The following is a 13,239-nucleotide window of genomic DNA, read 5'->3' on the forward strand; positions in this document are numbered from 1 at the left end:
GTACTGTAAAAAGTAAGAAATAGGTGTGACATTTTTAATTACAGTGATGACACCAATATCAGTGTTATGATTGTGTTAAACTTTTCAACACCACATGTATCCTATACATAAATGTTTTTATTCAACTAAACTTTTGTATTATTATTATTATTATATACATGCAGTTTGTACCCTTGGATATGCTGGCTTGTTTTCCTATCTGGAATGCAAAAGTCTTATGAGAAACATCAAGATTAAATATTAAAATGTTTGAAAATTATTTTTATTTCATATTATTCAACTCCTCCTTTGGTATGATATTTCTGCATGTGGATAAAAGTTTGTTCTCTGATATACTGGGTTGTCTGTCTCACCAAGTCAAGTAGAAAGCTGTCGATGTAATACCTATTACTGGTAAGACACCATAACAAGAAGCTGTCATTATAATGCCTATTACTGGTAAGACACCATAAGAAGAAGCTGTCATTATAATGTCTATTATTGGTAAGACACCATAACAAGAAGCTGTCATTATAATGCATATTACTGGTAAGACACCATAACAAGAAGCTGTCATTATAATGCCTACTAAATGTAAGACACCATAACAAGAAGCTGTCATTATAATTCCTAGTACTGGTAAGATACCATAACAAGCTGTCATTATAATGCATATTACTGGTATGACACCATAACAAGAATCTGTCATTATGCATATTACTGGTATGACACCATAACAAGAAGCTGTCATTATAATGCCTATTACTGGTATGACGCCATAACAAGAAGCTGTCATAATGCCTATTACTGGTAAGATATCATAACAAGAAGCTGTCATTATAATGCCTATTACTGGTAAAACACCATAACAAGATGTTGTCAATATAACGCCTATTACTGGTAAGACACCACAGCAAGAAGCTGTCATTATAATGCCTATTACTGGTAAGACACCATAACAAGAAGCTGTCATTATAATGCCTATTACTGGTAAGACACCATAACAAGATGCTGTCATTATAATGCTTTTTACTGGTAAGACACGACAACAAGATGATGTCAGTATAATGCCTATTACTGGTAAGACACCATAACAAGATGCTGTCATTATAATGCTTTTTGCTGGTAAGACACGACAACAAGATGATGTCAGTATAATGCCTATTACTGGTAAGACACCATAACAAGATGCTGTCATTATAATGCTTTTTACTGGTAAGACACGACAACAAGATGATGTCAGTATAATGCCTATTACTGGTAAGACACCATAACAAGAAGCTGTCATTATAATGCTTATTACTGGTAAGACACCATAACAAGATGATGCCATACTTACATGCTGAGCAGCTTTAGGATATGCTTCATACCACTCAAATACAGGATACTGTATTAGACCCGCAATACCTGCAGCAAACTGGACAAATCCAAACAACACTCCAAAGTAATCCACTGGGAATCTGTGAATGAAACAGACCAGAGAGATTCATTGGGTATACAAGTATAACATCTGAGAGTTTCATAGTAGTTCTTAAAAAATAGTGTGAAAAACAGTGGCAACTATTTTTAAGTCCAATATCTGAAAGTTACACAGTAATGCATATAAAAGAGTGAGAAAAGTAATGGAACTAATTGTGATAATATGGCAGAAGTGGAAACAACTCTAACAAAAATTACCAGAGCAAACTGATCTGTCAATATGCACACCTTAAGGTGATGACCATACTATTTACAAGATATCATGGCAATCAATTTTAACAAGAAATGGGATTAGTTCTGGTAGTTACAAGATTATCTCAAACAGCAAATTAAGCTACCAGACACAAAGGGCAATAACTCTAACACAATTTACATGAGCAAATAATTTGATGATAAGTGCATCTTCATGTAGGAGTCATGGTACTAATTCAACTCCCATAGTAAACATATGGAAACACCATCATATTCAAAATTCAATAACATTTCTGGGTGCTGATGAACAGACTTACATTTCTCCATGCACAGCTATCCTTGGTGCAAGCTTCAGTGTGGAGAACACCATATGACCCACGGCATTTTTTTAATCTACATGTGCATGAAACACATTACTATTTCTGCACCAAATGAATTAGGTGCTACTTTCATTATTGAGTACTCCTAAGTCAAGCCTGTAAAAATACTAAAATTGTATCAATAGAATTTTGTCTATATTTTATTTTAAATTACAGATAGGATAAGCTTTCAAAAGATATTTTTACTAAAATTTTAATTTTCATTATGAACAAATTATGGACCACCAAACCCGTATATACTCAATTATTTGTTCACCCATTTCTAGACTGGTTCAAAGTTCTTCTGTATAATTAGTACCCTGTGTCCTTCAGGTGATGACCTTGATATTTTGAAAGTTTCATGGCAAGCTAGCAAAGGCTGAGGGACTAGCTGTCCTATCAAGTGCTAGAAGGTAGGATGGAGTGACTTGACCACTATATACTCCTGAGCTAGGGCTATACAAAAATACTTTTTTGTGTTTGATCAAAATTTATTAAACTTATTGAATGGTTTGGTTTCATTTGGTGTTTATGTGGCACAGCAACACCACTTGGTTAGTCAGTGCCAATCTGAGTAAGTTCTATTGTCCAAAGTCACTTTAATCTATCTGCCACATCTGTGAGTCTGTGTAAATTTATTGAATAACCAAACCTTTTGAATGACTACTTTATTCTATTCTGTTCATGTACACAACCAATAAACATATAATTCTTAATTAAATTTTCTATGACCAGTAAACACAGATCATTCTTCAATTAAATTTCCTTTCTATGAACCTCCAAAGCACGCATGTACAAGTGACAGCTACCTCATTGTATCTGCTTATTTACATCTGAATAAGTGGCTTTAAAAAAAGCTTATCTTGCCCATGCCAGGAAATGCACATGCCTGTTCAAAATCTTTTAACATTCATTGTTACCATACACAGATACTGATCATAGAGTCTGGCTAATATATTTTCTTGCTTGTCTAGAAATGCACATCAAATATGGTGATGCCATTTTTAGAGCACAAAAAGTTTTTAATTGTTATTTCAATAATAATATTTGTTTGGAAATTTTTTTAAAAACATAAAAGCAGAAGATTCACATACGCATCACCAATAAAGGCCACAGCTACAGTAAATAGAGATGACCTGAAGAAGGTAAATGTCACAAAGGCAAAATAAAGTGTGATCTCGCTCTCGAAGAAGGTCAGGAGTGTTGTGCTGAGAGAATATATAATTGTCAGAAGCATTGGGAGCAATACTGGCATCAGCTTTTGATTAAGTGGTGTCTCCTCTGCAAAATAAAAAGAAAAATTTCAATCAAACCCATCATTCATCTTAAACATCCAGAATGGACATAATAGAACTGATAAAATGGAGATTTTTTTTATCTACGTGTTTGGGGCCTGGAAGGCACCTGAAATATTTTCAATTTTTCTCACTTTATGGACCAAATTTTAAAGTCTTAATCGAAGAATATATTACATGCATCAACTGGCTATGTGGCAATTGATTTTATTGGAGTATTTGGCATTTGATAAAAATATTGATAAAGATCTCATATTTGCTGTTATATCTCATACTATATTGTTCTTGAAAAGACCTTAAAACTCACGTAGACAAAACAATGTGGGCATAATGGTACACTGATCATACTTTGCTTTTACATGGTCAGAAATGTTTGCTGTTTACTCTACAGTAACCTACTGGTCATTCATTCTTTTATTTTCAAAACAAAACTGTATTGAGAAACTTGTGAAAATCTAATTATTAGTTCCTTATTTTCTTATTGATAATGATGAAGTAACTTACATGTTACATGAAATTGTTAATAAGATGTTTATAAAGCATTCATGCTGAGTGTGCAAAACAAAGGTAGTCCAAATGAGTCCTGCATCCAATCATATTGCTCAGCCTCAACTGGTCTAAAATGCTGAATTAAAATCAGTGACAAATAACATATAGTCTGTTTGAAAGTAGTTTTGTTATCTTGTCAAGGATGAGAATGGCATATAAAATGATCAAGTTGATATGTGTATTGATAATGTATTGTATCAATAGTCCATGTATCAATGGGGTGTATCAAGGGTAATTCAGTGTTCTGGAAACTTTTGGTCCACCTTAATGGAGGGGGGAGACATAATCATGTTATACAGTGGGTATATTTTCCACTCACAAAAGTACCAGCTTTGCAATAGCAATAGGTATGTATTATTGATATTAAAAATGACACATAAATTTTCACAAAACCATGATAACCAATGCCCACAAAACCATGACACCTAATGCCCACAAAACCATGATAACTAATGTCCACACAATCACAAAATAACGAATGCCCACAAAAATAAAAGAAATTCACAGTAATTCAGTTAATATGAAATATGCATGACCCTATGATGTTTGACATGCAGAACAAAGGGAGTGCTGGTCAAGATGAGTCCTGCAGCCAATCATATTGCTCAGCCTGAACTAGTATAATAGGCTGAATTAAAATTAGTGACAACTACAGATAGCATGTTTCAAATAATTTTTGTTATCTTGTCAAGGATGAGAATGGCATATAAACAGATCTTAAATCAAGTTGATATATGTACTGATAATGTATCATACCATAGTCTGTGTACCAGTGGGGTGTACCATGGGTAATCCAGTGTTCTGGAATCTTTTAGTCCACCTTAATGTAGGACACATTCTTGTCATACAGTGGGTTTACTTTCCACCCAGAAAATAAGCAGCTATGCAATAGCAACAGTACGAATTACTGATGGTAAAAAGGACATATATTTTCACAAAACCATGACACCTAATGCCCACAAAACCATGACACTTAATGCCCACAAAACCATGACACATAATGCCCACAAAACCATGACACCTAATGCCCACAAAACCATGACAACTAATGCCCACAAAACCATGACACTTAATGCCCACAAAACCATGACACCTAATGCCCACAAAACCATGACACCTAATGCCCACAAAAGCATGGCACTTAATGCCCACAAAACCATGGCACCTAATGCCCACAAAACCATGACACCTAATGCCCACAAAACCATGAAACTTAATGCCCACAAAACCATGACACCTAATGCCCACAAAACCATGACACTTAATCCCCACAAAACCATGACACCTAATGCCCACAAAACCATGACACCTAATGCCCACAAAACCATGACACTTAATGCCCAAAACACCATGACAACTAATGCCCACAAAAATAAAAGAAATTCACAGTAATTTAGTTAACATGAAACATGCATATCCCTATGATGTTTGAATTATACTGAACTATGCAAAGCACTGAAACTGATCTGCCATACCCCATAATGCCAAACCATGTTGTACCATAATGCCATAACATAATGACATCCAATAATACCATACCAGAATGCCATACCCCATAATACATACCATAATGCTATACCATATTGCTTCTTCAGATCAGGGTCAACACTTTATGTTTAACTTATAATTTTAAAGTAAATAACTTAAGCTTTGACAGGCTGGCATGTAGGATGATGGAAAACCTACATTAGTGCCAAATCAATACATATGTCTTTATAACCAAAGTTTCATGTATTAACCATTAAAAAAAGAATTCTCATTTTTGAGACTGATTTGTCAGCTTAGGTTACTGCTACTCTCAGTTGGGCATCACCGTACCTGGGCATCAGCGTACTTGGAGTATGGTATTATTTTTAATGCTCCATAATCATACTTACTAATAAATTTTCTCCTCTGCCAATCATATAAGAAACCTGTGCTAAGTGCTGTGCCAATGGCCCCCATGGTGATGTAGGAGAACAGTCCTAGGAAACTACTTACTGAAAAAATATCATACGGTTATCATAGGATCTAATTATGTATAGCAATTTAATGTATCTGAAGTACTGTAATATCCACACTGTCCACTTATTTTGCTAAATGTCTTGAGGTTGAATCTACCAATAGTTAGTGTAAAGTGTTGGTGTTATAAACTATGTCTGCATCATATCTATGCATGTAATAAAATATATGACTATCTTTGTTTTTGGAGGTCTCTTCTTTTGAGGTTGTTGTTCTTGTAGGATTTAATGCCATTTTAAACACAATATAGGCTATACATGCAGGACAGTATAAATGATGGAGGAAGAACCCTGGAAAACCCCGGAAAGAACCACTGACCCATGAGAAGCTACTGGCAAACTTTCTCATACCCACATAGGCCAAACCTGAGAGTCAAACCCATGCAGACAGAGGTGAGAAGGCAATGATCCATAATGGTGAGCACTTTAGACCACTCGGCCACTCTGGGCCACTGTTCTTTCAAGGTATATTCTCTTTCCCACTATGGTCATGTTGAATAAAGAAAAGAAAATATTAGTGTTTGAGACTGATTTGACCCTATGTTTAAGTAGTACTGTAATGAAACTGTGTCATAAGTGACAGCAAACTGATGATATTCTGTGTAGGTTTGAGTGACTTCATCCCTGTCCTGTGGCTTGCTTGGACTGAGACACGCGATGATTGGGTTTGAGTGACTGCATTCCTGTCATGTGGCTTGCTTGTGAATTCAGTGTGGGTTTGAGTGACTGCTTCCCTGTCACGTGACTTGCATGGATTGATACACATGCTGATTGGATTTGAGTGACTGCATCCCTATCATGTGGCTTGCTGGTATATATAGTGTGGGTTTAAGTGACTGCTTCCCTGTCATGTGACTTACATGGCTTGAGACACATGCTGAGTGGATTTGAGTGACTGTGTCCTCAGTCATGATGCTTGCATTGATTGCGACACATGTCCTTATTAATACACATTTCTGTGGGAGCTTTACCAAAAAGAGGTGGATGCATTAACTAAAGCATGTAAGGTACTATATGTTTGAATGAGTGATTTCCACTAAAGAGACAGAAAATACAGCATTTTATTTTGACCCTCACACATAATCTTTTTTTAACCATTAAAACCAAAAACAGAATATAAATATTAAGGGAGAGGTCAAACCTCTCTGTCTGAGCCTCAGAACTGCTATATCTATTACTATGTGAAAGTTTTGGAAAAGCCTGAATCAGTCATGTGAGTCATAGCAGCATACTGTAATATGCTAGTGTGAATGGTATCAATGTTACAATTTCCTTCTTACATTATCCAAATGAAGGTACACTTTAATATGCTTACTGATATTTACAATTCCAAATTATTATAATAAACATCTAGTATGCTTTCTTCTTCATGCACATACCATACAAACTCACCTATAAACCAAATCAAACAACATAAACCTTTGAACCTGATCTGCCATTGCATAATGCACTAGCAGACTAGGATCCATGTTGTTTGGTCTATTGATTACTCCTAACAAACTGCACACACCAAGATCTGACACTATGGGCAGTTTGCATTTGGACTTTTTGACTTTTAAGTGAGTATATATGGTACTTCACATTATATATATGGTACTTCACATTATATTTATATATATGGTACTTCACATTATATTTATATATATGGTACTTCACATTATATTTATATATATGGTACTTCACATTATATATATGGTACTTCACATTATATATATGGTACTTCACATTATATATATATGGTACTTCACATTATATATATATGGTACTTCACATTATATATATGGTACTTCACATTATATTTATATATATATGGTACTTCACATTATATATATGGTACTTCATATTACATATATGGTACTTCACATTATATATATATGGTACTTCACATTATATATATGGTACTTCACATTACATATATATATGGTACTTCACCTTATATATATGGTACTTCACATTATATATATGGTACTTCACATTATATATATGGTACTTCACATTACTAGGGGTGAGTTTTCATCCAAGTCAAATGCACGAGTAGAAGAAGTGAGAAATGGAAGAGTAACAGCAGGAGAATGGACAGAAAAAGACAGGTAGACAGAGAGACAGACAGACAGAAAATGATATCTTACCTCTTTCATCTTTATCATTAAGTGTTTTCTTCAGCCAAACATTAAGTAAACCTATAAATGTTACAAATCTCAGAGCATGTACACACAGCCAGAATAAGTGAAACACACACTGCGCAGACAACAGTGTGGCGCGCAGGGACAAATGGGATTTCTGAGATTCATAATTGCTAGAATTATTAAAGGCATCCTCTTCACTGCGTGCATCTGAAAAGGAGATAAAAATAAGAAAAAACTCCCCGCTGATTTCTGAGTGAACAAACTACGAATATTTCAGCAGCACTCCTGAAAGACAAAACTTTTGCAGATGGAGAATGTTTGAGAGAACCATAACTACAAGATGAAAATTGGGATTTTCCATGAAATGTTTAGGCTAGAAAGTCTTTTCCAGCATGAATACTTTTATGTTTAGTTCAATTTTAGGCACTATATTATGTTAGAATTTCTGGTCTCAAGACCAGAACCAATTACTTTTGATGTATGGGCATTTTCCCTGTGTATGTCATAAAAAATCATACAGTTGGTAATAACCTCGTTTTCCTCCCTTTTATGCAAGACATAAAGACAAATTGGCATCAAATGGAAACAAAAACATACTTGTATGTAAAATAACATTCTGAACTGTATGGTATTAAAATGTATTAAATTCTACAGCATATGGCCAAATTCTAAGTGTTCAATTTTAACTTAGTTATAAAAAAATTGCCTCTAAGATGAAACATTCTGAAAATAAAAATCATAATTCTGACTTTATTGATACCATTGCCATCTTTTTCCATAAGAGGAACATCGCTGGGGTTTGCTTGTGTTTTATTTTCATCTGGCTTCAATTTCTTCTTCCTAGTCTTAGCAGCTGGCTCAGTAATGTGACCGCGTGGGTGGAAGCAAAGGGTGCTGAATCCAACGATGCAAAAAAAAAATGCTGATAAGAAAATATAAGAATATTTTCTTTGTATCCCTCTCTCATGAACCACCTGTTAAAAAAGCAAATACATTGTTAGAAAGCCTTCAGAAGGAAACAAAAGTCTCATCAAGGTGTGATGTTTGGTAAAGGTGTTTGGCAAGAACTCATTTCCATTTGTTAAGCTATAGTAACCTGTCCCTCTGACATTGGCCATAAAAATTATCAATAAATGTTTTACTATAATCAAGTGAAAAGAAAAATAACTAGCAGTTTTGGTGGAGGATTGGTTTGTGGAGCCGTTATTGTGTGAAAAGCATTTTATCTTCTCAGGTCAAGTAAACCTTGACCACTAAACCTCCAAATGAATAAGTTTCATAAGCATCTAATTGACCACTTGTAAAAGTTTGAATGACTATATGTCAAGCAGAATGTGGCTGGCTGGAATACAGAAACCATTTTGTGGGTTACAGTGACACTGATCTTAAAAAAACCCTGCAAATTTTGGTGAGGATACAGTATTTGAAGTGGAAATTATACAATCAATTCGCATGTGGATTTTCATTTCGTAATAGACCAAACACTTGCAAATGTACATGTTCAATCAGAACTTGTCTTACTGCAGTGAAACCCAAACTTGAACAGACTGACAGATAAACCAGGGACATTACATAATAAGCCCCTACTTACCGCAAAACATATTTTAATAAATCTGCTCATTAATACACGTTAATTCATTAGGCTAATTTATTTTGGACTGAAACCATTCCTACCATATTCCAATCCTGATTTCTGAGTTCAGTAAGAACTTTACACGATCTGAGACCATCCTGTTTAATTATTTTGTGATATTATACAGTAGTAGTCATATGAAAAGGTTAGATGTTTTTTGCACTTGTACAGAACAAGATTTAGCACTTTATTGGCATATATTCTTCACTGAGTTTCAGGCACAGTGATCTCTGTACCATTTAATAACACTAAGCTTAGAATAGCTATTGGACATAAATGTCACTCTCAAAAAAATGGTTGCAAGCAATTTTGATAATGACAAAAAAATCAGCACAACTGGTGATTCCACACTAAGTCTGTACACCTGATGAAATTGAATTGTTTTTAAAAAAATTACATTTGGCAGAAGATCGACATGTGTAATTGACCTAATTAACTGTCCGTACTTACCTTCACAATTTGCTGAATAATGGATGAAAAGTCAAACAAACCAGTAAAGATGGCTACAATTGTTGAACGTAACTTTGGGTATAAATTTGCAACCTGCAAACAAAAACAGAAGAAAGAAAGCTTGAACAGTGTTCAGAGATCACAAGTGTTCCACCAAAGGAACATGTTATACTCACATCCACACCCAAAATGTTCCAACACTCCATCTTTAACAAAATGAGTGAGTTATACTAACAAAGACAAATCCAAACTCAAAAGACCCACCACCACCTCTTCAACAAAATGAGTTGATTATACTCAAAGAGACACAACCACACCCAAATATCCCACCTCCACCTCTTTAATATAATGAATGAATTATACTCACAAACACACATTCACACTAAAATGTCCCACCCCCTCTTTAACAAAAGGAGTGGATTATACTCAAAGAGACACATCCACACCCAAATGCCCCCCCCCAACAAAAGGAGTAGATTATACTCAGAGACACATTCACACCCAAATGTCCCACCACCCCAACTTTAACAAATGTCCCACCACCCCCCTTTAACAAATGGAGTGGATTATACTCAAAGAGACACATCCACACACAAATTACCCACCACCACCTCTTTTAAAAAAGGAGTGAGTTTTACTCACAAAGATACATCCAAACACAAATGTCCCACCACATATTAACAAGAGGAAATACTTGTATGCACAGAGACACATTCCACACAGGAATCTGCATATATCTGCTGCCAACAAGCTGCACATAAAACATTATTTTGATAAGAAGCACTTAACCAAAATCAATTAAACTTGGACTTAATTTTGGCAGAATGGTGTTGTACTCACCAAGAGGCATCAATACACAGAGTTTTTCTGAGCTGGCAGCCAAATTGCAAGAGAAATATACTTAAACACTAGCTCTTCCAACAAATGTGGCTGGCATATATCAATCTTGATTGGCTAAGTTAAGTCCCCTGATTAATGTAACCCACCTGTAGATTGGTTGCTAACACGGCCAAGCCCGCTATTCCAGTGCAGCATAGCCCTGGACAAAGTAACCAGGGGACTACTGCAAGTGAAAAAACAAGAGAAAGATTATTAAGAACCAAGAATCTACTCATAAAGTCAATAATAATTTATTCATAAACGTCAATATTAATTTATTCATACAAGTCGATATTAATTTATTCATACAAGTCAATATTAATTTATTCATACAAGTCAATATTAATTTACTCATACAAGTCAATATTAATTTACTCATACAAGTCAATATTAATTTACTCATACAAGCTGACATTAATCCAAAATATCTTTGAATATTTCAAGTCATCAAAAGTGTTTAAAATCATCATATGATAATGAAAATTATGATTTATTGGACCTGTAAAACAGACATCAGGTGCTTTTACGTCAATGACTGTTTGTTGCAAATTCATAATTTATTTCAAGAAGTATAAAAATATGTCTCTGATTTATTTACAAATGCATTTTACTAAATCAATAATAGACAATGGTCAGTAACTGCAGGAATGCAAATGACAACAAATGTAGTTTTGTTAGTCATGTAATGGACATACAAATGGGATCAGTCTTTATCCCCGGAGTGAAAGAGTGAGAGTAAAAAAATCACCTTTTTATCAAGACTGTTGTCAAATTGAGCGAAAAACAAACTTTGGTATCAGAACTGGCAGACAAATTAAAAATGTTATGGTCTCTGATGCACAAATGGGCGTAAAGGGAAACACTCCTAAATATAACACACAAATGGGCATAAAGGGAAACACTCCTAGATATAACACACAAATGGGCGTAAAGGGAAACACTCCTAGATATAATACACAAATGGGCGTAAAGGGAAACACTCCTAGATATAACACACAAATGGGCGTAATGGGAAACACTCCTAGATATAACACACAAATGGGCGTAATGGGAAACACTCCTAGATATAACACACAAATTGATAGAGCTTTTCATTATTACATGAACACAAATCTTGTGCAAATAAACATTCCTGCTGAAACCTGTTTCATTATGTATTGGTTGTATTAAAATTTAAGTATTCAAAACTAAACTTGTTTTTTTCTAAAACATATCTTGAAGAAACAGGAGAAAATAAATTTACTCTTGCAAATGCAAAGGATCAAACCACTGACAGTTTTGAACATTTTTTCTTCTTTTTGTAACCAAACTATTTATCTTAACTGAGGAAGCAAAACCAAGTCAGTCATAAAATATAACTTCATAAATTTGTTGAGAGAGTAGACCTGGCCATTCTGTTATAAAACTTGACTCGTCAACTTCTAAATCTTATTTCAAAATTGACAAATACAGTACTTTGCTTCAGAATATGGTTTAGAATCAATGCATGTTTTATGACAGATGTGTCTGTTCTACAAATTAGCAATGGTCTCAAACAGGGACTAATAGAGTCTAAAAACATCAACTTGCTGACAATGTTCAGTGTGGACTATTGCTGGAAATCAGTTATCTGGTTCTACTGTATATATCGATGGAAGATTATTAACTGAATTTTGTCTTCAAGTCAATTTTATTTTAAGTAAAGTGTTTTAAAACATTTATAACCATTAAATATAATTAATTAATTAACACATGCTTACAAGCATGTTTAACAGACACGCATTAATTTAGTAGTAACAGTCTAAATCAAACAGCATACAAAAACAAATTGCAGACATGTTTTTCTATTGCAACATTATACAAAAGAGGGCTAATGTATTGTATAAGATATTAATGTTAGTATGATGCATTACACACACACACACACACACACACACACACACACACAAAATCACAGAAATAGTGATGTTAGTATGATGCATTACACACAAACACACACACACACTATCACAGAAATAGTGATGTTAGTATGATGCATTACACACAAACACACACACACACACTATCACAGAAATAGTGATGTTAGTATGATGCATTACACACAAACACACACACACACACACTATCACAGAAATAGTGATGCTAGTATGATGCATTACACACAAAGACACACGCACACACTATCACAAAAATAGTGATGTTAGTATGATGCATTATACACAAACACACACACACACACTATCACAGAAATAGTGATGTTAGTATGATGCATTACACACAAACACACACACACATTATCACAGAAATAGTGATGTTAGT

General features: G+C 34.5%; 1 protein-coding gene across 2 annotated transcripts in view; it reads right to left on the reverse strand.

Annotated features, from left to right (window-relative positions):
• The window catches only part of LOC149791222 (equilibrative nucleobase transporter 1-like), a 55,927-nt gene that overhangs the window by 11,332 nt on the left and 31,356 nt on the right, over window positions 1-13,239 (reverse strand). For both annotated transcript variants that reach the window (XR_016423324.1, XM_089969696.1), the window contains exons 4-10: window positions 11,049-11,125; window positions 10,063-10,155; window positions 8,740-8,953; window positions 7,983-8,186; window positions 5,731-5,832; window positions 3,104-3,290; window positions 1,319-1,439 (exon numbers count right to left, since the gene is read on the reverse strand). Coding sequence is in view for 1 of the 2 variants with exons in the window: in XM_089969696.1 (XP_089825822.1) it covers window positions 1,319-1,439; window positions 3,104-3,290; window positions 5,731-5,832; window positions 7,983-8,186; window positions 8,740-8,953; window positions 10,063-10,155; window positions 11,049-11,125 (998 nt within the window). In the remaining variant the exon portion in view is untranslated. The remainder of the gene's footprint in view (window positions 1-1,318; window positions 1,440-3,103; window positions 3,291-5,730; window positions 5,833-7,982; window positions 8,187-8,739; window positions 8,954-10,062; window positions 10,156-11,048; window positions 11,126-13,239) is intronic.

The sequence above is a fragment of the Sinohyriopsis cumingii genome, chromosome 9, assembly GCF_028554795.1.
Source record: "Sinohyriopsis cumingii isolate HCF-2022 chromosome 9, ASM2855479v2, whole genome shotgun sequence".
NCBI lineage: Eukaryota > Metazoa > Mollusca > Bivalvia > Unionida > Unionidae > Sinohyriopsis > Sinohyriopsis cumingii.